Source organism: Oryzias latipes, chromosome 24 (genome assembly GCF_053564925.1).
Source record: "Oryzias latipes strain Hd-rR chromosome 24, Olatipes_Hd-rR_3.1".
NCBI classification, from domain to species: Eukaryota; Metazoa; Chordata; class Actinopteri; order Beloniformes; family Adrianichthyidae; genus Oryzias; species Oryzias latipes.
The window spans coordinates 20341224-20368672 of NC_136260.1; the positions used below are offsets into that span (position 1 = coordinate 20341224).

The 27449-nt window shown below is 38.5% G+C and overlaps 1 protein-coding gene and 1 long non-coding RNA gene across 7 annotated transcripts in view; one reads left to right on the forward strand and one right to left on the reverse strand.

The window, feature by feature from the left end:
- The window catches only part of lama2 (laminin, alpha 2), a 179025-nt gene that overhangs the window by 121142 nt on the left and 30434 nt on the right, over window positions 1–27449 (forward strand). For 4 of the 6 annotated variants that reach the window (XM_078942947.1, XM_078942948.1, XM_078942951.1 and 1 more), the window contains 21 exons: window positions 180–360; window positions 1236–1372; window positions 2498–2629; window positions 3649–3753; window positions 4967–5110; window positions 7615–7791; window positions 7874–8059; window positions 8165–8283; window positions 8696–8813; window positions 11008–11160; window positions 15290–15414; window positions 15518–15604; window positions 16197–16390; window positions 17621–17763; window positions 20235–20333; window positions 21509–21620; window positions 24761–24923; window positions 25676–25754; window positions 25846–25977; window positions 26377–26493; window positions 26623–26786. In XM_078942947.1, the coding sequence (XP_078799073.1) occupies window positions 180–360; window positions 1236–1372; window positions 2498–2629; window positions 3649–3753; window positions 4967–5110; window positions 7615–7791; window positions 7874–8059; window positions 8165–8283; window positions 8696–8813; window positions 11008–11160; window positions 15290–15414; window positions 15518–15604; window positions 16197–16390; window positions 17621–17763; window positions 20235–20333; window positions 21509–21620; window positions 24761–24923; window positions 25676–25754; window positions 25846–25977; window positions 26377–26493; window positions 26623–26786 (2867 nt within the window). The remainder of the gene's footprint in view (window positions 1–179; window positions 361–1235; window positions 1373–2497; window positions 2630–3648; window positions 3754–4966; window positions 5111–7614; window positions 7792–7873; window positions 8060–8164; window positions 8284–8695; window positions 8814–11007; window positions 11161–15289; window positions 15415–15517; window positions 15605–16196; window positions 16391–17620; window positions 17764–20234; window positions 20334–21508; window positions 21621–24760; window positions 24924–25675; window positions 25755–25845; window positions 25978–26376; window positions 26494–26622; window positions 26787–27449) is intronic. The other 2 variants (XM_078942949.1, XM_078942950.1) reach the window with 1 other exon arrangement.
- On the reverse strand, window positions 216–27366 carry LOC110017732 (uncharacterized). The gene is made up of 3 exons (XR_002293229.2): window positions 27227–27366; window positions 831–946; window positions 216–352 (listed from the first exon to the last, which is right to left on the reverse strand). It is a non-coding gene; the product is annotated as an uncharacterized LOC110017732 (long non-coding RNA).

Below are 27449 nucleotides of genomic sequence, written 5' to 3' on the forward strand. Positions count from 1 at the left end.
CTGTGTGTTGGAAGCCATTCTTAAACATGGGTGCAGTGAAGAATGCGGCATGTTTTGTTTTGTTTTTTTACTGAAACATGCACATGATATAAAACAAGGCATGTTTATTAGATCTTAATAGTTTGATTTGACTGACCTTCCTCTCTTCTCCGTCTTCTTCGTTTGTGGTGCTCCACCAGCCTGAGACTCACGGCATCACCACGGGTGGCGTGTGCGTCCCTTGCCACTGCAACTCCTTCGGTTCTAAGTCATTTGACTGTGATGACTTGGGTCAGTGTCGCTGTCAGCCAGGTGTCAGTGGACCCAAGTGTGACAGGTGCTCACGAGGGTTCTTCAACTTCCAGGAGGGTGGCTGCACAGGTAAGGAGAAAGTCGCATCTAAATCATTGACAGTAAACTAAGAACTGCACTCAACAAGACCCCCACCCACACACACACACACGTTCCAAATAGGAAGTGACCGCCGGTCCCAAAAATCTGAAATCCCACAGACTTCTATTGAGAAATAAACAGCTATTACTCAGTCATTTTGTTCACCAAAATAACCATTCTTGTTCTACTACTTTTTATTAACATCTTCTTGTTGGTCCTAATTTTTTTTCAAAATAATTTTGCTGTAATGCAAGTTATCTAGTTATAAACTGCCCAATCAGATGCCTCAATAAAGTAGGTGGCCTTCCATTGAAATGGCAACCACTCTCTCCTGATTGGAGAGAGTGGTTGCCATAGAAATGGCATTTGGTTGGGACCGGAAGCAAAGCATGTTCTTTGGCGATTCGTCCAATTCTACATTACACACTCAATGATCTAAATGCATCCATTTTCTTAACCTGCTATATCCCGGTCTGGGTCATGGAGTTGCTGGAGCCTGTCCCGGATATTGTTGGGCAAAGGCGGCGTACACCCTGGACAGGTTGCTTAGTCTGTCATAGGGATGTCATCTAAACTAAATGAAGGGGGGAAAAAGAAATATTTAGTTTTTTTGTTTATTTTACACTTTATTATCCAATGAACGTATACCTGCTCTCTTTTAACAACACAAATACTCAAAAAACTAAAAAAATAATAGGATTTTTTATATTTGTATGAGTCATCATCAGGTTGACTGGTTGATTGACAGGTGCAATTTTGCTTGAAATAAAGGAAGTGAGTGAAATGGGTAAACTTGTTTTAGTGAAAGACTGTCTTTGGTTCATGAAAAATATTTTCTTCTTTCTCCTTCCTCTTCCTCCCAGCCTGCCAGTGCAGCCATGTGGGAAACAACTGCGATGCAAATACCGGACAATGCATCTGTCCTCCCAACACAATCGGCGAACGGTGCGACCGCTGTGCTCCAAACCACTGGGGACACGATATTACAACTGGCTGTAAGGTAAGCTCAGAGTAGTAACTGTAAGAACTAGGAATTAAAAATGTCTGACATTTTACGTTGAGCCATTTCTAAACCAGTTCTGAATATTGCTGTGTAGTGGATCCTCGTTTATCACAGGGGTTACGATCTAAATATAACGTGTGATAGGTGAAATCCGGGAAGTAGTCATCTTTAGATGTTACAAAACTCCTCACTAGACACTTCATCCACTTTTCTCAGACAAACATGAATCTTTTTACAAGCTTTTATTTTATTTCATCTCTTAGTTGAAGACTTTCATAGAAAAATAAGAAAGAAAAATAGAAAAAGGAAACATTCCATTGTGATAGAAGATTTATGCAAATCTAGAGAACTGAATGGATTCTGTGCAGGAGACCCGAGATCAACTGACAATATCTACAGCCAATCAGGATGCAGAAAACAGCGCACTGTTAAAAAAAATGCAATATTTTAAATTAAATATTGAGGAGCAATCTTATTATGATTGCCTCAGATATTTAGACACAAAGGAAAGTTTAATCTCATCAATCTTTGGTGAACAATTTATTTAATCAATCTGAGGTGACGTGTCTCTAGTTACTATGCGGTTTTATAGTCGCAAAGTGAAACGCACAAGGTTTTCTCTTAGCTGAGACTTTATGCCAAAGAGCAATAATCATAATACAAAAAATATAAAAAAGAAGGAAAATCTATTTCAGTCAATATTTGTTAGATTGCTTCAAAAATTGATCATTTGATGTACTAGATTGTTTAAGTTTTTTAATGTTTTGCCTATTGATAGGTTAACAGGGACTTTCTGACTTTGATATGCATCTTTTGTAATTTGGTATTTCTCCAAGGTATATTTTAGAGTATTTATGGGAATCACTTTAAAAACAGATGGCCAGAAAAGTCTGCTTTCCTTTGGATAGTGGATGTTTTTTCCTGGCTTATATTGCATTAACACAGCTGAGTTTCTTAGACCAGCAAAATGCCAATACTTTGTTCTTTTATGAGTCATCAAAATGACACGTTTTCCTTAAAAGCTTCTATAAGTCAATTGAGGTTTTTTTTGTACGTGATCTGTTTTATTTTTTAATTCTATTTAAAAAAAACTGTCTCCGGTTGTGCGGATGCTTTTCCTAGGAGTGTGGCTGTAACGTGGTTGGCTCGTTGAGCCAGCAGTGCAACATGAACACCGGCTGCTGCTCATGCCGCGAGTCCTTCAGAGGAGAGAAATGTGATGAATGTCAAATTGGATACAGAGACTTTCCTCAGGTAAATCGCACAGATTAACACTGTCTGTTCTAATGTGTCATTAGTGGAAAGTGTCTTCCCCTCCCATTTATTCATCATTTCCTCATCTTTTTCCACCTTGTCAGGTGCCAAAGAAAGTGAGGAACACATTATCAAATTAACAACAGACACCTGTTCTGGTGTCACAACGTGTCAGAGCAGAAGAAAATTCAGAAACAATAACTTATTTTGATGAATTTATCTAAATGTTACATGTATTTTTTTATAACAATCTACCATCTTAGGGAATCAGGCTTATCACACACGCAAACATTTAAAACTGATCCATCTGATAGTGACAACAGCAGAGTTCAGACAGAGAAAAACACAAATTCAAAAAATGTAGAATTTTATATTTTATACAATGGTCTAGATGGAAATTTGATTCTGATTGGCCGAGAGGTCATTTCTGAAATCCTGTTCTAGTGAGTTTTATGAGCTGAAATTCCAATTTAGGTAAGAAATAATCAAATAAATACCTGAAATCAATTAAACAGTGGCCCCTGAGTCTATACTATATGCAAGTTTAATTTTTTAATAGAATTATAGAGATTGAAACATTTTTTTTGGAAAGCCTGAGTATTCTATATGTTTGTCCTGGCCTAAACACCAGTCGGTATCCGGAACAACAGAAACTTGGAGCATAGATGGACGTACAGTATGTTATTCGAGTTGAACACAACAGCAAGACAGTAGAAACGATCTCTGTCCTTCTAATGGCTGTATGATGGACATGCCCATATATATATCAAATGTTTCCATCAACAGCAAAGTTGCCTTTGATTTTAAATACCGTATTTTCCATTGTCTAAGTCCCACCAGAGTATAAGTGACAACTGATTGAGCTGACTGGGGGGGGGTCACTGCTTCTGATTTGAAAGTGAAAAATCCTTCCAATGGAATGAAGTTCACTGGTTTCAATCAGCTATCATAAACTTTCCTTGTTGTTTGTTTTTTTTCTATCTGAATCTGGATTTTGTGTGTCCATGGTGTTGTTACAGTGCATACGGTGTGAGTGCAGCTTTGCAGGATCGGACAGCCAGTCCTGCGACATGGAGAGGCGAGTGTGTGCCTGTGCCGATCAAACAGGAAAATGTAGCTGCAAGGTACAGCAAACAAACACACAACTTCTTCTAAAAGTCAACAAAAGTTTGATTTGTGTTTTTAATGCAAGTTAAGTTTAAAGATCTTAATGTTGTTGAAGATAACTTGTTTTTGGTAATAAATCCTAGAGTTCAGATTTGAAATCCCAGAGTAGATTCAAAGCTATGTGCAGTTCTTCTGTATTCTTTCCATTACAATCTGTTTGTGGTTGTGCACATGTTTTACAGTGTATTATTTGACTGCAAGTGCTGAAACCGCAGCTTCTTCCATAGAGGAGCCTCCACTTACAGGCTTTTTTTTAAAGCTCCATCCCACACACATGAAAAAATATCCATGCATACATTTATATAGAAAGCTTTGCATATTCACAGAAGAGGCAGCTCATCTATCACAGAATATAACATCGCTCAATAAAATGTCTGAGAAAAAGAAAATGCAGCAAAATACTGCTTTTTGCTTAAACAGACGGTGAGAGAGTTTATCAAACAGCAGCCCCCACTGGCCTTGTAAATGACACAAAGTGCATTCCATACCATACAGACTTCTGTATGGTATAGAATGTCTGAAAAAGAAAAGTAATGCATCCATTCTGTGTTAAAATCTAGATTTTGAAGCTGTAATTAACGGTATGAAGGTTTTAGAAAAACGATCAATTCAAGCTTCTTTGATCGTTAGTAATAGCAATAATAGTAGCAACAATAAAAAAAGTTTGAAATATAGATTTTTGATTCTTTCATTTGCTGTTTTCTGCCCCCCCCCCCCCCCCCCCCCCATTTAAAATGTTCTAGTTCCGACCAGGGAACACATAAAAATTTGTGAATCCCTAAAAATTTTCAAAGCAATTATGAAGGGTGATATCATCAATAGCTAAAAGGAATGTTAACAAGATCCATTGATATGTATTTTTTCATGAACTTGTGATCATAATTGAGTGTTTTCAGTATTTATTGTAATTCTATAAAAAAAACTAAGGAAGTAAAAAACTAAGTAAGTAAAAAGAAAGAAGGGGCTTGGAATCTATAAGTTATTAATCCTTATCCAAAGTCCTTTTCAAACTTGTACTTCTGTTATGGTTTTTTTATTTGAACAGTTTGAAATAAATACATTTAATAATAAAAAAATACTTTCTGAAAGAGATGTAAAAACCCCAATAAAAAACAAAAATGGGAATGTGTGTTTAATGCAGTGCTAAATGTTGTTGTGTTTGCATTCCAGGTAAACGTGGAAGGCAGCAACTGTGATCGCTGTAAGCCTGACACGTTTGGCTTGTCTGCGAGGAACCCGCTGGGCTGCAGCAAGTGTTACTGCTATGGACTGACGCATTCCTGCACTGAGGCGCAGGGACTTATACGGATGTGGGTGAGTGGAGCTTTATTTTAGTTGAAACAAAAAGACCCTCCTAATAGTCTGTTGTAAATGATATGTACACATTTCTTGTATCTAAATAAAGTCTAATTTACCCACAGTGAAGCTTTATGAGCCATTTTAAATGAGGATTCTAGCTTGGTGGATATTAGTTTTGATTTTTGTCCCCCTGTGGTTCTTTGGTCCGTCGTGGATCTCACTTCTCAGCCAATTAAAAATGGTCAAAAATGGTACTAAATGTATGTGACTGAAGCTAGTTCATCTTGTTTTTGTTTTTTTAAAGTTGTGGTGTTTTTCTGGGATAAATCTAACTGCAGCTGCTTTTAGAATCTTAAATTGCATGGGAAGTGATTAGAAGAGAAGTTGATTCCACTGGAAACTTCTTTTTAGCTTATTGAGCGGATAAAGGTAAAATTACAAGAACCAATTTAAATGCTTTAACAAAAAATTAATATTTAATGAGTTTTTTGACATTGATAAAATAATTCTTTTTTGTTGTTGTTCCTTTTTTTAAATGAGTTCTACAAAAAAAAAATAGAACATTTTTTGGTCCCTTTAGGTTTATAAAAGCCACCATGATGGATTGGCAAACATTCACTTCATTGGAAGCTGCAGAGTTTCATAGTGGTGCAGCCGGAGGAATCTTTATCTGATCAACAAGTATTCACTTCATTTTTTTGTTGACAGAGGGGGAGGCAGGGAGGGATAACAGGGCAGAGAAAAAGACATTAAAAATGGAAAGTTTATTGGAAAAAGGGAGATTTTCTCCAAACCACTGAATCGTGAGATTACACTGAGTGGAGTGGGACGTACACACACACCAACGCACACACACACACACAGTTTCTATACCCAGACTTCACCCAAACACAATGCAAACACCTACACATACACAGAACTACATTAAGGACAGGACAGCGTGGTCTGTATAAATATGAGTTATTCTTCCTTGTTTACGTATTTTTTATTTAAAACTCAAAGATATTTTGGAAAAATTCTTGCTTCACCCTTATTTTCTCCCTTTTTTGTGTGTGCTTTGGATTTACCTGCATTTCTTTAAGCAATACTGAGGACAGAAGTTGCAAAGGCGGTTTTTCTATTTCATGTGTGACTACCTCTGCTGTTACCAAAAGCGTTTAAGCCATAATAACCCATTTAAGATTCTTAACTTTCAACCAAAAAGCATCAGCCCATAACACCTCAAATATCATTTCAGACACTATTCACAAACACCACTAACAGGTGAGTCTGAGACTCAGGCTGAAGCAGATGACCATATTTATTATGTATTTGTCCATAACAAATACTTAGGACTTAGTCACAACTGCCCTTTTATGGGTGGATAAGGCCGAAAAATACTCAAACCTGTACGAGGCTGGACAGTTTCAGATCAAAGATTGCTCGGTGAGCCCGTACCACGAAAATATTCAATAGTTTTGCCACTGAGTTTTGCTCCAGCAGGTGGGTCATAGCAAAGCTGTAGGGGTAACAAGGGAGAAGTAGGTGAGACGCATGTTTGTCGTATGGATTCTTTTCAACACACACTCCCAAATCCTGTAGACTGTGCAAGGGCCCCGTTAGTGCTCTTCACATGATATGAGATGAGACATCCTATGGGCACTTATGTTTCACCTGTACACCCATGCGTGCAGCATTTGCGCACCTTACTTATTACTAGCGTGTGATGTAAAGGTACCAGATAGCAGCATCACCAGCGTCCAACCTGCATTAGGCTTGCGAATACTTTACTATATACCTACCACACACACGACAATGGCGCGTTCCATTTTTAAGACAACCCTTAAGGTGATGGTCGTACAGACCCCATGAGTCATTCATTCAATCTAATGACATTGGGGTATGAAGGCAAACGTCTCTCCAAAGTGTCTTCATTAAGTCAAAATTTCCAAAATGTGGATTATTAGCACCATTGCCTGGGAGTAATGGGTGGCCACGGTGCAGAGGTAGAGTGGCCGACCTTTGGTTGAAGTGTTCGGTTTGTGTGTGAACGGGTGATAGGACTGTGACTGTAAAGTGCTTTGGGTAGTAATGCCGTATATGAGCATAGGCCATTGTTTTGTCTAAATGTGGGAAAGATATCCCATCACAAAAATATGTTGTGAGCAGTTTAGGATCATCCACTGAAAGAAAAATGCTGACTTTTTCATTTAAACAAAGGTCTTAAAAACTAAATCTGCTGTCTGGCAAAGTCAAAGAGTTTTGAACATTGACTGAGAGTCAGCATTATCAGAGGATAGAGAAAAGAGCAGACTTTGAGAAAAACTAAAGAAAAAAAAGAAGCAGTAGAGTACAAAACCCCTGGACATGTTTATACCTGATCCTTTCTTTTTACAGGGTTTATAATATAATATTTCATATAATATTAATATTTCATAGAGAACTACAGCAGCTAGAAGCTGATAAAAACAAGTCATTTCATGGACATACTTAAAAATTAAACATCAGTGTTTTTGTGTGTTTTTCTAACGCCATCCTAGCTAACACTGAAACCAGAGCAGAAAGAGCTCCCCCTGGTGGATAAATTCAACACGGTAAAGACCAGAAGCGGCGTCAGCTTCCAGCACCCTGAAATCATCGCTCGCGCAGAACAAGCTGCAGAAACTCTCTCCGAACCCTTCTATTGGCTACTGCCGGAGCAGTTCACAGGCTCTATGGTGGGAATGCCCTTTTATTTGTTTATGTGGAGTTTCATCTGTATTTTTCGGTACAGATCTGACTGAATGTACTCGTCTTCAGATCACAGCGTACGGTGGGCAGTTGAAATATGCGGTGTACTATGAAGCCAGAGATGAAACCGGCCCCTCCTCCTACGAGCCTCAGGTCATCGTTAAAGGTGGTCCAAACCACAACATGCTGATGTTTCGACACATCACGGGAATTCAAATCGGACAGCTCACACGGCACGAGATTGACATGACAGAGGTACAAGAAGTTTAACTTTGATTGCAAAAAAAAAAAAAAGAAAGCCTTTGTGATTTAGTATCAGACTTGCAAAGTGGGGGTGTTTGTTTATGTGTTTGTGATCAGCACGAGTGGGAGTTTGCAGATGGACGTCCAATGACTCGGGAGGACTTCATGGACATTTTGTTCCACGTTGACTACATCCTGATTAAAGCTTCTCATGGCAACTTGATGAGACACAGCCGGTAAAGCGCACATTGTTTGTTTTAAGCAATTTTCAGCAATAAACACAACGGAAAACAACAACAAAATACATAGATCTGTTAAATCAATTTAAGATAAGTCATAAATTGATTAAAACATTTAAAAGAATATGACATTATAGTTGCTCCTAATCATAAATAGACATATTTGCATATAAAATGATTATAGATAATGAAATAAAGTTTGATTATCCTGCCCCTATTATGTTTAACTTAACCTTTTTTAAATATAATGTGGTTCCTGATTATATGCTATTGATGAATCTAGAACTGCCCAACCTAACCAAGTTATTTTCATTTGTTTTGAATCTGGGCTTCAATAGTAAGAAAATGCATCTTGATTTGTGCGATCTGGAAGTATCCGCTGAACTGATGCTCTCCTCATGTCCACCAGAGTTTCAGAGATCAGTCTCACAGTGGCAGAGGAGGGTCCACGCTCTGAAGACGGCGAGAAAGCCCATCAGATTGAGAAGTGCGACTGTCCAGCAGGATACTCTGGACTTTCCTGTGAGGTAAAACCTTAATATGGAGGATGAGCAAATTTTTGAAAAAGATTTTACATCACCAGCTTGCTAGATGGTAAACTGAAGAAGTGTCAGATATGAACTATTTAATAGCTTATTAAATCTTATAAACTGCATATTTTTAGATTGTCTTTTTTTTCGAGTTTAAGTTCCCAAAGTCAAGCAGTAAAGCAAGTCAGTACATTTGTTACTTTAACTAGTAAGATTCTTCAATAGTCCTCTTTTAAAGCCTCCCAGATCCAAAGGCTGAAATCCTTATTTTCTAATTTTGTTTTCATCATCTGTATGTTAAAACATATTTTAGTTGATCACAGGACCAGTCTGCATCATATAATTCTGTGATTTTCAATTGAAGCATTTAGCTCTCAATTTGCAGGATTTGTAGGTAATCTGAATCCTCTTTAGTGAAACCAAACTCCTGCTTGAGGTCGAGAGGCAGACGCCACCTCCCCTTAATAAATACATTTTTTTTTAAACAAAGCTTATGTTTTAGTTCAGTCCAGCTTTCTGTAAGACTTTTAGTTATGTGTTTGGGCATTTTCCCTGCTGAATCTTTACTCTTGTTGGAATCTTCTGGTCTGAATTGATTTACCGTATAACATAACAATCTTTGAGAGTGGGGTCTAATTTGGTCGTTGTTTTATTCTTTATGAAATGATTATTATTTTAAATTTTATGTTGTTTTTTTTGGCTGCTGCTTGTTGCTGCTTTGTACAATAAACAAACAAAAATATATTAAATTAACTTTCATAAAACACATGTTTTTGGGTTCGCCATGGCTTAAAACAATATTTTTTTAAACTTAATTTGAACTGTATAAATGGAAATAAATTATGCTTTGAAAAACTTATAGAGGGGAGTAAAAAACGTAACTGAAAAAGTAATTTAAAAAAAGTAATCTAAAAGGTAGAATCCACCCCCCCCCCCCCCCACCGTTTTCCCCCACTATTAGATAAGTCAAGTTTCTCAAAGACTTCTAATTTGCATTCAGTGTTTACACTCTAGTCTTGCAGGATTCTGTTTATTTATTTTTTTTAATAGGAGCCTGTATTAAATACCATTTCTTGAAGAAGTTAATCCTCACTAAGAATCTAGTTCACTTAGTTGTGATTTTTCTTAAAGCAGTAGGCATTCAGCTTGGTCCAGCTTCTTCTATTAAGCCTCAGAAGGAATCCAACAGTCAATCAGTCTTTGTGTGTTTGTTTTACACAGATGATGTACCGGTAGTTCTGGCTAAATCAGCACGACCTTGGCTCCCAAAAGAACATTTCTGTTGGGTTAACACTTAGTCAAAATCTTAAAGACTTACTCCAAAAAAAAAATCGGGGTTTTGGTGCTTTTAACATTTTCTGATGATGGAGGACATATATAAAGAAAATGAGGCTCAAAATGGCATTTCTGAGTTGTTCTTTATTCAAATCAATGTGAATCAGGAGTAGATGAAAAATTGCAGTTTAAAAAAGAAATGGCAGTTTTCATGTAGAAAATACTATGAGTTTGCCTCAAGCTCCTCCCTGCTCTGAACTCTCAGGAACGGGGAAGGGGGGCGGGATTGCTCCACACCAACATGACATGTTTTTGGATTTCTGGCTAAAAATGGAATAATCATAATTAGAAAAGCTCTGGGAACGCTTTTAGAAAAGACCCAAAATAATCGGAGTGGGTCTGTTTACTTCTTTATTTAGCTTGCAGTTCTGACCTATTTGATAGAAAATGAATTAACTATGTATAACTCACAAGCTGTAAACCAAATGGCTAACGGTAGCTAAACTTGAAACGTTCAGGTCTAGAGGCCTCGACTGACAGATGGCGGCTCTATTTGTAGCCGCTGTCGCTGCTAATAAAGTATTTTTAAAATGGGCGTTTAGTGCTAGCAGACGGAACAGATGGCTGTTTAAATGGACTCCATTAATTATTAGAGAACAGGAGAGAGCAAAGGGGCCTGTGTGCATGCAGGGGGATGTGTGTCTGTGCTCAAAACTTACTGAGGGGAATAACTCTTAATTGTGTGAATGTGTGTGAAGCGGAAACAGTGACCGGCAGGGATAATCATGCGGCTGCAGGAATGTATGCAGAGAAATATTTTAGCGTATAGAATAGTTTTGGGGGTCAGTGCGGCGACACGTGCTCCGCCACAGCCTTGTGTTTCATTTCTACCTCTACATTTACTGTTTTTTTGCAGGAATGCGCCGCAGGGTTCTACCGTCTCCGCACCGGATCGGCTGGGTCTTCCTCTGCGGCCAGAGTGCCCACCGCTGCTGGCATGGGCAGCTGTGTTCAGTGCCAGTGCAGTGGGCACTCCTCCACATGTGACCCTGAGACCTCCATATGTCAGGTGCGTATGTGTGCACACGCTCAGAGATGTTAGCTAGGAAGACTGAAGAGCTGTTGGAGCTGGAGTGTCCTGCTGAAATTCTTGGTAAAACTTCTCTTTAAAAAAATGGCCCCTATGAAGTAAATAGTGATTGGACTAAAGGTGGATTAAAGGGTGTTACTGGGTGTTATTCTTGCGCACTCAGACTCAGTAACACAGTCCCAACCTTTTTGCCTCATATCAATTTAATGTCAGACAATGGTTGCACAGAACAGCCGGTGCGAGACTGTGGTGGTAGTGTGGTCATAAGGGCTTTAACGCTGACTCCGTTTTCAAATCACCAAATCTCCAGGATTTGGTCTTGCCGTTTAATGTTGTGCGTGACACAGGTGGCGAAGCTGATTTCTTGTCAGAGCCCTGATGTGTCTGCGGTAAAGAGCAGTGAACTTTTGTTAAAAAGTTTCTTCTTGTCACTGCACACTTTAAGCATCACAGACGATAGAAAAGACGAAAGCTTCTTGAGGAATTTGTCTGGATCTGGTCTACTTTTTTCCCTCTTTTTTCTTGAAGGCTGACACAACAGGACAGTTGGAGGCAGACTCCCTTTCTCAGCCCAGATTTGAAAATGAAAAAAATAAAATAAAAAAAGATGCGGAACTAGGGGAGACGGGCTGAGTGGGGGAAACCTTTTATACTGAAACTCAAACTTCTGAAATTATGTGAGACTTACAGCAGATGACCAATCACAAAATTCAACTTTACTACCTTGTTTCAACCACTAGTTTCTGTGGCGGAGGGCCAAATTAGGAACTCGACATTAGACTGGGGGCCAGTTTTGATGAAAAATAATGGATAAACAGAAAAAGTTGTTTTTAATTACTTTAATGGCCAAGTGTCATTTGTATAGTTAACCGGGCCCTCCAAATGTTCTCCCAGTTGCGGTCGGAGGTTGCTGCCCACAGATCTCCTGTTCGTCTAGTATTTGTATCATTTGACATACTTCTTGAAACTTTTTCTTTTGCTCCGGACAAACAATGTCAGCTACTTTCCGCATACATTTTTTTTACAAACTCCTCGTCACTTAAGGGCTAGCTATGTTCCAAAGCCACAACATAGCTAGCTTCTGTCACAGCTTCACTGGATTTAGCCATTTTTGTAAACAGTATCTGCTGTGCAGCATAGCCTCGTTGTAGTTGTTGGAGCTTATTGTCGCGCTTCTCCCCGGTAAATCTGTCATAGTTTTTATGATTTGTCACAAAGTGATGATTTTTATTGAATTCTTTGAGCATTTAATGTACCTGCTTGCAAATAAGGCACAGGACTTTATCCAACCCCTTAGGTACTACAAAGTAAGCATTTGTCCACTTAGCTTGAAAGCACCTTTTCTCCTATCCAACACAACGTTTTTCCTCAAATGAACCTGTTCTGGCTCTCTATCTATCAATGGAAGGGTGGGGTCAGTTAAGATAGCACATAAATAATAAATCGTAAATCAAACAAATGAGCTTCCAAACATTTGGAGCGTTATCAATAAACATTCAACTTACCTGTTCAATTAAGTTTAGTCAGTCTGCTCTGTTGCTGCGTGGCGTTCACTTGCTGCTGCACTGTATGCTCACTTCCACTATAATCTCGTAAATTTACGAGTTTTTTCCCATAAATTTACAAGTTAAAATCTCGTAATTTTACTTTTTTTTTCTTTTTTTTTCTTTTTGCCCTTAAACTCCGTCATACTTTTGTAACCCCCTTTGATAAAAAAAATATGTGCTTTTTAACAGACACGCATGTATTTCATTGCAAACCTTTGGACACACATGGAAATCTCCAGGTAGACAAACAAAAACACAATGAAAGGATTTTTCTTCCTATTATGCTGCATCTTTTTTAACTTAAGGGATGCGTTTTAATGTGTAGTCTTTTATTCCACATTCCCTGCTTTCTAGTTTTTATATTTCTGTCAGTGTGTCTGCATTCTTTCTTCTTTGTTATCTCTCTTGCAGTTTTGTTTGTTTGTTCTTTGCAGAAGCTGCTTTTACATCTCTTTCAGTCTTGCCCGGATTTGATTATTTTCACTGGTTGCAGCAATTTGAGTTTCTCTTTCTTCCTTCCTTTTGTGTTTCTCTTTGCCTTCCAGACATTCCTTTTGAGCCCATTTCTATTTTGTTCCCCATAACTGCATCATTAGCATTTTCTAACTGAGTGGGCTAAATTGAAAAAGCTAAACGAGTTTGTTTCAGTGGTAATTAGCAGTAACGAGGAACACAGGAAGTTAATGGAAATGACTTGCCTCGTTAAGAGGCAACTTCCTGTTGTACCGGTTGATGTTCCCATCTTTAATAAACATGACAGACACATAAGGCATAACCCTGGGGATATGACGGGGCAGCAGCTGTGACTTTTTTATTGTATAGCTCTGTTTAAATTGTATACTCTTGTGATTGTCAAATGAGTCTACGTTTTTCCTCTCTGTGAAGCATTTTAGACTCTGCATGAGCAAACTATATTAGCACTCAGTTGTTACAGAATAATCTTGTGTCTTTATGAATTAATGAAGTCATGAATAAGCAGAAAAAAAACCTGAAAAACAACACCAGGTGAGAGAAATCATGCTGAGAAAATGGGTATTTTTGATGGGCTGCTCCCAAGGAAGCTTATTAAACTGAATGACATGTGGGATCATAACTGTCATCCAACCGCCAGCTGATGCTGATATGAAAAGGCTCGCTGCGCCTCGTTATGTCGGGCTGGAAGTGAGTTTAAAAATAAAAAACACCATTATTATGTGCTGTTGACAATAATAAAAGGTCTAGGTTTAAAAAATAATTACATACATACAAATATATAGATCTCCCACGGTTTAAATTCACAGTCCAATATTTTTTTAATCCATTTTCAAAGCACTCCCAGTGTTTTTATATTCATGATTTTGACATTTTTATCCTAAAATTTTAAAAAAGGACAAATACCTGTGTCGTTTTCTAAGACAGGTTGTGCAGAGCAGACGTAGTTCATTAGCTCAACAGCGCCACTCCTTCACCTCCTCATTGCTGAGAGCTCTCTGTTTACGCACTCTCCTGCAAGCATATTTTTGACGCCACAAATACAATCTCTTTTAAACTGCATTTTTCGTCTGCTCCTTTAAATAAATACACCAAAATGTTGAGCTGTAGGAATTCAAAAAGAGGTAGCGTTAGAATAAAGTAAACTTTCTCTAATGTTCTGTGTTAGAGTGAAAATTGTCATCCAAACCCAAATGCAGCAATTTAGGACTGACTTATAATGAAGGGGGGAAAAAAACATTTGTCCTGAATGATCACGCTCCTCAGGTCACACTATTGTGCAGGTAAAGAGATGCAGAATGTTTGAAAAAGAAAATGTTTGAAATAGGAAATAAATGAGAAATATCTAGTATACATCAATATATCAAATATTTAATAGAGCTGCAAGCAGCATTGTATGGCTCGCAGCCACTACCCACCCGGCGCCCCTTTTCTACCACCCTTCACTGTCTGAGCAGCCAGCAAAAAAATATTTGGCAAAAAAAAGGCATATTTAGGCAACCGTTCCAAGATTGACAAAGTGTTGGCATTATGTCAGCATCGACCATATCTGAAAAACACATTGCTGAAAATGCTAACTATGATAACTAGTCTAAAATTATTAACAGTGCTAGCATCGGATTCACCATCATCAATTCCAAAGAAATGACTTTAAATGTTCAAACAACTTTTTCCCCCTAAAATGTCCAAATTTGCCACATCATAGCCACCCCACCATAGGTCCTGTGGCCATCCCATAATAATTGTAAATCTTCCTTTAGATATCCTGAGAAGTGTGTTTTGGTTTCGTTTGTAGATTTTTGGTGGACAATTTCTCTTCCTGTGATGTCATCATTTCTGGGGCAGGGTTTATCACTGTTACATTCATTTTCATTGGGCACTAGGTGTGCGACAATTACGGGGAATTTTTGAGTATGTGGCAGGAACAATGTTGATGCATGAGCGCGCAGTAAGGACGGAAAAGAAGAATAAACAATGCAATATGGTTATTGCAGCCTTTCACTGCGTCAGCCCATCAATATCCACACCCATACGTCATTGCTTTTTGAAGGGTTAACATTTTATTTTTGTGCTCATATCTATGTCTTCAGAACTGCCAAGACAACACAGAAGGTGACCGCTGTGAACGCTGTATGCCAGGATTCTACGGCGTGGTCCGAGGTTCCTCGGACGACTGCAAACCCTGCGCCTGCCCCCTTCCTAACCCAGAGAATAAGTAAAATAAAGCTTCTGGTTTTAGTTTGTAATCAGTAAATCATTTTTTTAAACAATTTTGACCATAACTGGAGAGATTTCAGTGACAGTCTCTCCGTTTTAAGTTTCAGCCCTACGTGCATAGCTGAAGGACTGGATGACTACCGCTGCACCGCTTGTCCTGAGGGATATGAAGGAAAATACTGCGAGAGGTCAGACTCCCACACAGAAAAGATGATTTTGTGTGTAATGTACAGTAAGACAGCTTAATTAATTTATTCCTCTTAATGTATTTGGGTCAAAATTGACCTATTTTTGCACTTAAAACAGGTCAATTTTGACGCAAATACAAAATGAGGGTTAAGTTGTTTTTGTCACAACTGTAATTATACTTTTTTAACCTTTTTTTTAATGAAAACTTTTTGGTCACCAATTTAGATCTCTGAGTCTTTACTTATAAAAATTACCATCTTCAATTTTTGCACCCCGAGATCTCCTAGCCTACCTAAGAATTGCTGCATATTTGCTGACATCCATCGTTCATAAAAATATTTCAGTTATTTACTACATTCTTTTGATAAAAACCCTTACAGGAGAGTTATTGTTTCATTGAATCAAAGCATTTTTCATTTTATTGTTTTTTCTGTGTTAAATGAATTGAATTAATTGATAAGAGCGATCTCATTCTGTCATTTTAATGTTTAGATTCTTTTTTGTTTTTATTCATCCCCAACAGCCTTGGCACATCTTGGAGAATTTTAAGAAAAACATAAACTGTCTCTTTTTATCATTTACCCACTGTAGATGTGCCACCGGTTACCACGGTAACCCGAGGATGCCAGGTGGTCGCTGTGAGGAGTGTAAGTGTTCCTCTTGGGGAGCGCTTGCTGGACCATGCGACTCTGTAACGGGCCAGTGCCGTTGCAGGGTTGGGGCGTCGGGAACGTCATGTGACCAGTGCATGGATAGGCATGTGTGTGGACCTGCTGGAATCATCTGTAAGACTAACAACTTCATTCAAAATATTTGTTTTATCTACATTTTTTTCTAGTCCCTTATTTTTAAATCATTCAGGAGTTACTCGAAAACATAAAAACCATAATATACCCAAAACTATTAGGGATGTTAATGAATTGAAATTGTTTTAAGTGAAAAAAATGTGGGGTTAAACAGGCTCAGATGATAAGTTTATGAATATAGGAAAAAAGAAAAAAAATCTGAATTTACGTGTTAAAAACTGAGTTGATCAGCCTATTTAGTTTGAGAAGTTGAATAAGTGCACTTTTTTATCTTCTAGATAGTCACACATCTTTAGTGTCACCAAATGTTGTGATTTTTAACTTTATTTTCCCAATGAAATGCAAATCAGATGCCACATAACTTGTTGCCATTGGAGACGGGAGATTCTGGCAGAAGTCAGTTTGAAGTCATTGAGAAAATAATTTCAATGTCATTTGGAGCTAATTTAAACTTAATACGACCATAATGGCAGAGCAAATTTGGTTCCATTAGCACGTCTAGAGGTAAGTGCATGCAATCAAGAAGGAACATGCAAGAAAGGGTCGAAAGACAGAGGCTGATGTGAAATTGCTTGCTGTCAGGTCAGTAAGAAAATTGCTTGCTCGCGTCTTTATGTGTTCAGTCACACGACGTGTGTTCTTAAATTGGCAGGACGAGTGCTTCGGTGCGCCCCGACACCAAACCACTCACTTCTCCATACCCGCCATAATCATAACCTCTGGTTTGGATGTTTTTCACAGTGGTGCAAATTAAATGTTGAAAAACACGTTTACATGCTTAGTCTCTCTGCTCTGCTTTCAGATATTGTACTTGTACTGTGATTTGAGTGCTTTCCATGTAACAAACCATCAAAACTTTCTTCAAACCATACAGAGAAATGTGTTTGTCTCTGTGGATTGTGCATCAGCGTGTGTGTATTTTGCCGTGGTGTGAGCTCATAATGCCTGGTTTTGCCTCCCTGTGATGGATTTCACGCATCAGCAAGCTTGCCTTTTCAAAGCCAGAACCACTTGGATAGTAAAATACAAGCATGGCCCACAATCACAGCCATTTGCGTCGATGAGGCGTTGGACAAACAGGAATTCAGCTCAAAAGACGTGTATTTTTTTGTTCTATACAGCTAAAATGAAGCACTAAATAGCAACACAATTTCCTTTTCCCCCTTTTTAACAAAACAGATAACTGTATGTTCTTGTTTCTTTCTGCAGCCTGTGATGACGAGTGCTCTGGTTTGCTGATAAGTGATATGGATCGCTTGTATCGCATCATTACCGATGTCACTCTGACAACACCCCTCCCCCCACCTTATAAGGTGTTGTACCGCTTTGAGAACATGACAGACGAGCTCAAGGTAAATATCTGTAATGCCCTTAAAAAATGATTGTTGTTGTTACGGCACAGATGGCTACATAGACACACCATGCAATACTTGTATAAAGAAATTCCAAAAGCAAACTTATCAGTAAAAGAGTGGGAACCCCAGCAAAAAAAAAGAAGAGGAGAAAGCAGGTTTGGAACAATGGACGGTCGGATTCTGCCTGTTCTTTGTGCATAACAAAGCTCGGAACCAAACCCAAAAAACATGGCTGCCCGTTACTTCCACTCACATGGGAAAGAACGCTGTTTGAATAAATGGTTCCAAGCTTGTAGCCCAGAAGAACCAACTTGGATGTCCCTAAATACGACATGCCAGTCAATTTTTTTTTAGGAAAAAAGGGGTGAAAATTAAGGCTGTGTTCATTGATAAAAAACAAATCTGCTCACACAATAGTCAAGTTTGTGACAGTCTTTAGATTTGAGGCTAAGTCAAAAGTGTCCCCACCACATTTCCCAGAGGTTTTAGAAAACAGACTTTTGCAGATTGTCTATTATCCATTTTTAAACCTTTGTTGAATGTTACTGGTACTAAAAATAACATGAATAAGAACAGGTTAATCTGTCATGTCATTATACTATGTGGAGGTGGGAGGATTATGATGTGGGCTCTTTTTTTTCCAAAGTGTTTCAGGGCACAAGTCTTTGTATAAAATATAGGAGTTTTGTTCTCATTGTCTAATTTGGGTTTTGTAAATTCAGACAGCTTTTTTATGTTGAAAAAGAAAAACTGCATCACCTGAAATGGAACGGAAGTTTTTAAAAATATATAATAGAATGATTTACTAAATCATTACAATTTTATATCAACTATGCAAGCCCTCACATAGAAACAAGTATCACATGGATCAGCATGGATGTACACTATATTACCAAAAGTATTTGCTCACCTGCCTTGACTCACATATGAACTAAAGTGCCATCCCATACATATATGTACATATATATGTATATATACCGTATTTTCCAGACTATAAAGGCCTGTTCACACCGGGACGAATTTCGCCGGCGATTTTCGCCGACGTTTAACGCCTCGTGACTAAACAAAGGGCACCAATGAGAGTGTGCACACCGACGCGAAAAAACGCCACGCGCTAAAGCGTCAAAAAAAAAAACGCCTCGGGTTCGTTTTTTTTTTTCGACGCGTTGCGTCGAAATCTATTCGACCAATGAGAATGGCGCTTTTGCACACGTGTCTGGAGCTTCTGAAGTTACAGTAAAACACAACTTGGGGGCGCTCAAACACAAAACTGCCTTACTGAGCACACATACCAGCGAAGAAGATAGACGCCAAGTAGCGTCTACGCTGCCGCAAAGAAATAATGACGGACATTCTAAAATATCCCCGAACCAAGCACCAGTTGGAGCTACTGATGCTTGAAATATTCATGTTTTCTTTGTATTATTCTGACAAGCGCGTAAATACTTGCTCTCTTCTTCTGAGTGAAAAGCGACTTTAAGAATCGTAAAGTTGCGCAGCGCCACCTTGTGTACAGGAGTATTTCTGTTTACATTAAGCGCCATCTAATGTCAGGGAATGAAATTGCATGTTCGCTCGGCTCACCGTCAGCGAAAATCGCCTGGGTGTGAACACAAAAAACGTGGCGAAAAACGCTGGCGAATAACGCCTGGCAAATATTCGTCCCGGTGTGTACGGGCCTTTAGTCGCACTTTTTTTCATAGTTTGGCAAGGGGTGCGACTTATACTCCGCAGCGACTTATATTAGAAATAAATTGAAATAAATACATTGTTAACCCTCCTGTTATGTTCATTTGTGAGGAACAGAGATGATGTTTCTGGGTCAATTTGTTGTATGAGGTATGTTAAGTGTTAAGAGGATGTTAAGTGACTCAGAGAATCAGCAAACTTTTTTTTACAGTAAGATCTTGAAGGCTAACAACATAATATTCTATTTTCCAATGATTTCATAGATTCAGAAATGCAATAAAAGTGAAAACTGTTTCTACAAATACAGGATGAAAACAGAGTAATAGTTGGCCAATGATGCTTCATGAAAGGAATAAATAAATAAGTTTGAGAAAAAATTACTGTGAAATTATTAGATAAACAGTCTGCTATGATTGTGTCATATAAGGTTGTGAAAGTTAAAATGCGACTTATAGTCCAGTGCGACTTATCTGTGTTTTTTTCTACTTTATAATGCATTTTTGGGCTGGTGCGACTTATACTCCGGTGCGACTTATAGTCCGGAAAATACGGTATATATATTTTTTTAAAGAAAATATATATAATACCAGGTACCTGTTGGTGCTTGTACCACAAAATGCACGATTGGCAGCTTTGCTCTATAGAACAAGTCGTTTGTATAAGCTGTATACCAAGCGCTGTGATATTCAGTCTTGTGCGTTCGGAGCTGGAATTGTTAAGATTAATCCAGAACTTTACTTTTCACTTCTTTCATCTCCCCTCTTCTTTCCTCCCTAAAGCACATGTTGTCACCTCAGAAAGCTCCTGAAAGATTACTGCAACTCGCCGACTCCAACTTGGGATCCCTGGTTGTTGAGATGGACCAGCTGCACAGCAGGGTACAAACCTCATTCTCCAACTGCATGCTAGTTTGGTTCTTTGATGGCTTTTGCCTCTTATTTACTGTCAGTTTGTCGTTGCAGATCTAGACAGCAAAGAACATCAATGTTTTGTTCACAACACTTTTGCCAGGCCTGCATTAACCGAATAAAGATCTCCATTTAAAGTTGTTTTTAAAGCAATCCCTGTTAGATTTGAACATTTAAGAAAAATATTAAGAGAGAATTTTTGTTTTGTTTCCTAAAGGTTTATGTTTTTAATCTAAATCACCCCTGACATCCTCGCCCCATTTCATACCACCAGCTGTTAACCACAGTACTTGCACACATATATTTTTACATGGAAATATATGAAACCAGTTTTCACAATCTCAGTTATCAACCAAGGTGGTATCTAAAGCATCTTTTATATTTATGCATACCATAATCAAGACACAGCCGATAAACACGGCTGTTAGAACAGATCTATTTATCCATTTTCTAAGCCCACTTTATACCTTTCAGGGTAATGGGGTTGCTGGAGCCTATCCCATCCACGATGGGACACACTCTGGACAGTTTGCCAGTCCGCCGCTAGGTGTTTAGTGGTTTTCACTCTTGCCTCACAGTAAAAAGGCCCTAGTTTGAATCCCGGTTTGGAATTTTCTGTTCTGAGTGTTTGAAAACATTCTACTCTTTTTTTTTTTTTTTTTTTTTTTTACCTCTGCACACTCACCTGCCCTTTTTTTTTTACGTCTTATTACCTACATTTTTTAAATAAAACAATTACATTTGCAGAGTCTTGACTGAGAATAAGCTAAAATCAAAGATTGTTTTGATCTGAGACATCCAGACAAGTGAATAAAGTTCAACCTTGACGTTTCCTGACAGTGAGACTATCCTCCACATCCTGTGAATGCATGTCTGTTTAATAAAGCGTGTCAGGTCGGGGAAAGTAAATCTTCTCGTGTCCCTGATAAGCTGAGCGCGAAAGTGTGTAAAGTTTTCTTCTTCTGTCAGAAAGTCATCAAAGTTTGTGTTGCACCAAAACATATTGATGTCTCTTACCTGTCATTCTTTTGAATATTGTGCACTCTTTGCTTTTTTCCCCCTCCTTTTCTTTTTCACCCAGAAGTCAACATCTTCATTTATTTAACACTTGCTTATTATTTTATGGTGCGCCCGTTTGTTTTTAGGCCACTAAGGTGTCGGCTGATGGAGAGCAGGTAGTAGATGATTCTGACAGGATTCACAGACGAGCCGAGGATTTAGAAAAGTTCATCAAGGACACACTGCTTGGAGCCAAAGGTGAGGTAGATTAACACCAACTGTCTTTGTCTGGTTGGGGGTGGTACCTGCTGTGGGTTCAGATCTGACTTCAGTTATTTTGGAATGGTGTAGTGGGTCATAAAAATCCAGGAAAATGAGATTAGAAGTGAAATCAAACGCAAAAAGAAATTATGGCGGTGTTGTATGGCTGTAGGCAGTACGAGCCCTCGCCACACCCCTGCCCTCGCTGGCTAAGCGGCAGCTACATGCCCCTCACGCCCCTCACTCTCCTCTTCTGCCCCAGCCACCCTGGAGTTGTATCTGACAAATTCATTACAAAAAAAAAAATGTTCTTCAAAAATGATGGCTTTTGCTTTTTATTTTCATGGTGAACCGGTGTATGTCATTTTTCCAGTGATTGGCAAGAGTAACATTTTTGGATTTCCTTAGCAACTGAGGTTTTTCGATTACTGCGACCGTATTCCTAATATGTTCATATGTCATATCATACCGCTCAACTTAAGCCAAAGATTCATATATTAAATTTTCACAATACTCAACAGGAAAACGCCACTGTTGTGAGTGAGCTTGTCGTACAAATGCTGTTCAAAATCTCCAAACTTTAAATCCAACATTTTTTTTTCTTCCCAATGATGCTCAAGAAGTTAGGAGGCCATAGACTGAAATCCAGAAGTTTAAATGTGTAGCTTTTTTCTTTTATATATTCAAGATGGCAGCCTCTTCCCGAGGTCAAAGGTCAACAACACTTCAGTGGTGGCTGTAGACTTAAGTTGGGGGTGTGAAATTTTGTGAAGATTGTTCGAATAGAAATTTTCCTTGACCATTTTTTGCAAAAATGTGAAAATTGTCACACTGTGCTACAAAATGAGTACCAAACTGTAGGTCCTGTGGCCATCCCATAATAATTTGAAAAATTCCTTTGGAAAAATCCTGGTTTCATTCCCTTCCCTTTGATGTTTTTGCTCCATTCATCTTTTTAAATAGTTTTAAATAAATGTATTTTCTCAAATGTAGTTAATTTTGAGGATGTGGAGGGGCGACATGTTCACTCAGAGGCAGAGCAAGACATAAGAATTGCAAAAGCAATCTGGCGTTATTAATTCATCGTATTAAAAAAGAGGAGTTATTTTTTACTGAAACCTTAGGAATTTTTATCTAAGAAACTGCACTGAATTTTAAGCTGATGGTTTTTTTTCCTCTTATTTTCAAATTTAACATTTGTCTTTGTAAACCGAAGCAAATTTTCAGATCCCGATGACCTCTCGCCTTCTTTATCGCGAAGCATTTGGGGGTATGATGGCACTTTTGGATGGGTACTTTTGAAAAAACACCAACGTCCTCTTTGCCAAAATTGAAATAACTTTTTACTTTGATTTATTTTAAACTTTTTTTTCCGTACCTTCCAGGAAAAAAAGTTACTAAACCAACACTTTGTGACTGGCTGTGATGAAAGCGTCTTCTCCTTGTTGCTTGCAGCTCTCTGGCCATCTGCCTAATCACAATGTGATTATGTTGTGTGTGTGCGAGCGTCCGAGCGAATGTGTTTGTGTGTCCCTGAAAGAGGAAAAGGGAGAGACTGTTGCGGCTCGCTGGATGATTGAGAGTAGCAATTAGAGACTTAATTAGTGGCTATCACAAACACACACCTCTACACACCAGATGCACAAACACTGATGCCGGCGTGTTCCTACAACCGCACACACGATCTAAAAAATAAATAAATAAGACGTCCGCACTGCCTCTGCGATGTGTGTCCGTGTTTACCAGATATCATAATATGATTCCATCCACGTTTTAAGTGTTTAATTGGTTTTTAAATCCCACTGTGTAATTATACGGCTCCGACACACATTCACAGACTCGTGCACATGCTCACTCAGGAGCAGCGTGCACACACACGTGCACGGCAGCTGTTCATTAGCATGATGGCCTTGCTGGCTCTAATCACTAAATGTTTATATTTCAAATGAGAGAATATGCTGCATTGTTGCAATCACACAGAGCACAAACACCCACACACACACATCAGGCATTCAGATTTAAGCAAATGTACTAAAAAAAATGTTCCTTTTAGATATTTAAAATTGACCGTTGTAGATAAACACTGGGACCTGATGCTGTTGCCATCTGATGCCAAATCAGCGGTTAATTGCAAAGTTAAGGCAAAAGCCTATTTGACACAAAGAAACTGTTGCACAAAGACGGTTCAAGTCAGTGTCTTTGTGTTTTAAAGAGAACAAAATCGCTGCATCTCGTGTGTTCTCAGATTTGTTAGCATGTGGCGCTCTCTTGCCCACCATAAATTTTTATTTCCTTGCAGCCTGCACGTCAACAACCCAGGTACCACTACATCCCAGCAAACAAAAACTTTAGCTTAATTTAATTTCTTTTGATTTGCAGAAAAACATCAGTTTGTAAATATTTCAATGTTAATCACGACCATTAAAACTATTGACTGTTTATGAGAATTGGGCTGAGTGAGTGTGACCTCACCCATAAAAAATGACTTACATTTGGCTCCAACCAAATGAAGCCAATTCAGTCGCCATTTTTTTTCACAATATGGTCATCGCCATGTAGAAACCAGACGAGCGAGTACATAGGGGTTTGTCTGAGTCATTGTTTCTAAAGCAACTACTCTGGCCAATCAGGAATGAGCTTGTTAGACGCCCCTATCAGTTGAAAGTGGGCTACACAAAATCTGTATATCAAATGTTGGATGTGGGATCGCCTGCTTTTACTGAGGCTTCTAATTGGACAGTTATAACCTGAAAAACTTACACTATAGTTCCACTTCTGTTTATTTTTCTATAGACGTTAATGGGATTTTGGCCTCTTGAAGCCAGCAGGCACTTCCTGTTTGGAAAACCAGGAGGGAGGGGTAACGCAGTCCAGTTCACATGGAGTCAATGGGCTTAAACCACCAAAACCTAACTCCTGAGTTTTACCCATTTAGGTGTGCGACAATCTTATACAGTCAATGGTTTTACCCAATTCAGTAAAAAAAAAAAAAAAAAGCAAATAGAGAAACAAATAAAGGTAAATAAAAAATATGTTTAAGGAAATTGATGATTGTTTTTGACACCTTTGTCTCTTATTATGACTTAATCTGCAACTGCACTGCCCTCTGTGTAACATGCGTCTTTGTGTACATCCAGACCTTCAGCTCAAGGCTGCTGAACTCAACAAAACCCTGTCGAGGAAAGATGGAACTCCAGACAAAAGCCTGAGTCAGATGAATGAGGAGATCCAGGCCATGCTGGAAGAGATGAGAAAGCGACAGCTTGGACGAATGAAAATAACTGCAGATGAGGAAAAGGAGTATGGAAATACACTAAAATACACTGCACCTGAGTGGTTTGCAACCACTTACTCCTGTAGCTTATCATCAACACATCATTTTCTAGAAAAACGGAAAATAATGCAGAATTTGCATATTGCTAAAATATGTCCACTTTGAATCCTGGAGAATCCCTAAATACTTTCATCTCTCATATTCTCTCCTCTTTTGCCACCAGAGACTCCAGTGCATAAATCTAATGCACATCCTGAAGCTATGTTTTGTTGATGTTGTAACAAAGCATGTGTTTTTTTTCTTTGTTGTTTCTGTCCATTTTTACTTTGTCACTCTCAGTTATTGGCATTTGTTGGAATAAGCGATCTATTCTATTGCATCTTGCCCCCCCGTCCGTCTCATTCAGCAGTAAATGTTGACGGATTCGATGAGTTAATTAAAGGCATCACCCCAGGGCCAGAATGGAGACACAAAGATGCAAGAACATGTAGTGAGATGGAGAAACAAAAGAGAAAGAGAAAGCGACACAGAAATTGAACGACCTGCCTTATTGTTGATTATTTGACAAAACCAATGTGGTACATTATGAACAAGTGCTGCAAGGACAAAAGCTGATAAATTGAAAATTGAATGAAAAAGGAAAGAATTGTTATTTTCTACTAGTTTGGTTATTGCCTATAAAAAAAAAACATAATTCTTTTTAAATCAGTTTAAAGTTGTTTTTTTTAAGAGCAAAGCACAAATCAAATGTACTAAAGAATTTTTTCTGTTCTTTTAGTCTCGCTGAGGAGTTGCTTCAAAAGGTCAAACGGTTATTTGGTGACCCCCATCAGGCCACAGAAGACCTTAAAGCTGAGGTGACCATAACTTTTCTTGACAGATTTATTTTTTGCTTCAGTTGTTATAAATGATTGAGGTAATTGGGTATCTGCTTCTCGGCTTTCAAAGATAACAAAGAAGCTGTCCGACCATGACGAGAAGCTCCAGGAGGCCCAAGATCTTCTAAATGAGGCCCAGTTAAAGACCAGACAGGCCGGCTTGGTTGCTAACCAAAACCTGGCCAACCTCACATCTTTGGAGGTGCGATAACTCATCAGTTCTGCATTCTTAAGAACCAAATCAATACAAACTAGAATTTTCTTGGCTATTTACTTATAAAGTGAAACCCCAAGTAACAGTTCAAATAACCCGCTGGTTTTTTCACACTAAATGACAAGCAAAGTCTTTTTTAGGCATTTTCCTTTTAAAATATTGGTTTCAAATCATTGAACTTCCTTCAATCTGGTTGTGGGGGCTTAACCGGGATGCACACATAAATCCTGGAAAAACATTTTTTTGACTGTGGCAGACTGATGTAGTGAAAAATAGAGCCTTTTAATCTAAATCTAAAACACTGCAGACTCAACATTCTTCATTTCAAACTACTGACCATTTAGAGTACACAGTAGTGCCTATAATTAATGGTTTGTTTATCTGCAGAGGAAGCGAGCTGCAGTGAGTGAGATAAAGGAAGACGTACAGAAGGTCTTTGGAGAAAGTGAACATCTACTTGAGGAGGCAAATGGACTCTCTAATAGCATCAACGAAGAGTTACAGGTACACCAACTCTTCTTAGATTCTTCTTAGAACCAATTCTTAGAAGTTTTGTCTTTTTTTAATGTTAAATGTAATCCTACAAAACACAGAAGTGAAATGTCCGTTTGAGTTTCTGGACTCTGTCTGCAGGATTTGGAGGAGATGGGGCGAGAACTCGGTCCACTTCATGATCAACTGGATGATAAAGTCAGACCCCTCACAGGTGGCCTGAGCGACGGCAGCCTGGCTAACAGCGTGCACGAGGCGGAGCAACATGCCAAAGAGCTAAATGAATCTGCAGCCATTTTAGACAAGTGAGTACGTATAGGACTAATGTGTGGAGGTTTAGGGTAGTTTAGACCCACAGTGGAAGGTGTACTAGGGTCTTTAGGTGAAATACGTCTTTTAATCACTGTTTCTTTGACAGTTTCTGCACAACAGCAGGAGTTCATTAGAAATTCACCTGTTGTGGGTGAGACTTAAAGAGTCAATTCAAAAATAAAACATGTAAAATGTTGACTTTCTTTTGGTCAAAACAGCTCTCAGATTTCACAAATAAAAGTTTGACCTTAACGTGTCCCTAGCATACTCAAAATTTGAAATAAAAATGTAAACATCAAAGTTTCCTAAATGTTAGTCTTAGGTACAATTACCAAAAAAAAAAAAAAAATCTATTAAACATCTTTATTATCAGCCAAAAAAATGCTACTGGATTGAATCAAAGTAACTCTCACTTAAATCTAAAAAGACTCACCCAGTGATGAAACAAGTTGAAGTTCTGACCCAGTTTGATGTCCAATTGAGAAAAAAAAGAAGAAAAAAAGAGAAATATATATATCCTTGTTCCATGGAATTGTAATTCAATCTCTTTTGGTCATGGCTGACATTAGGAGAGTATACTCTAAAGGAGACTGCAGGAAGGAAAAGGTCAAATATTCCACTGCCTTCCTCCAGACCCATTCAGAACCTGTCTGCCA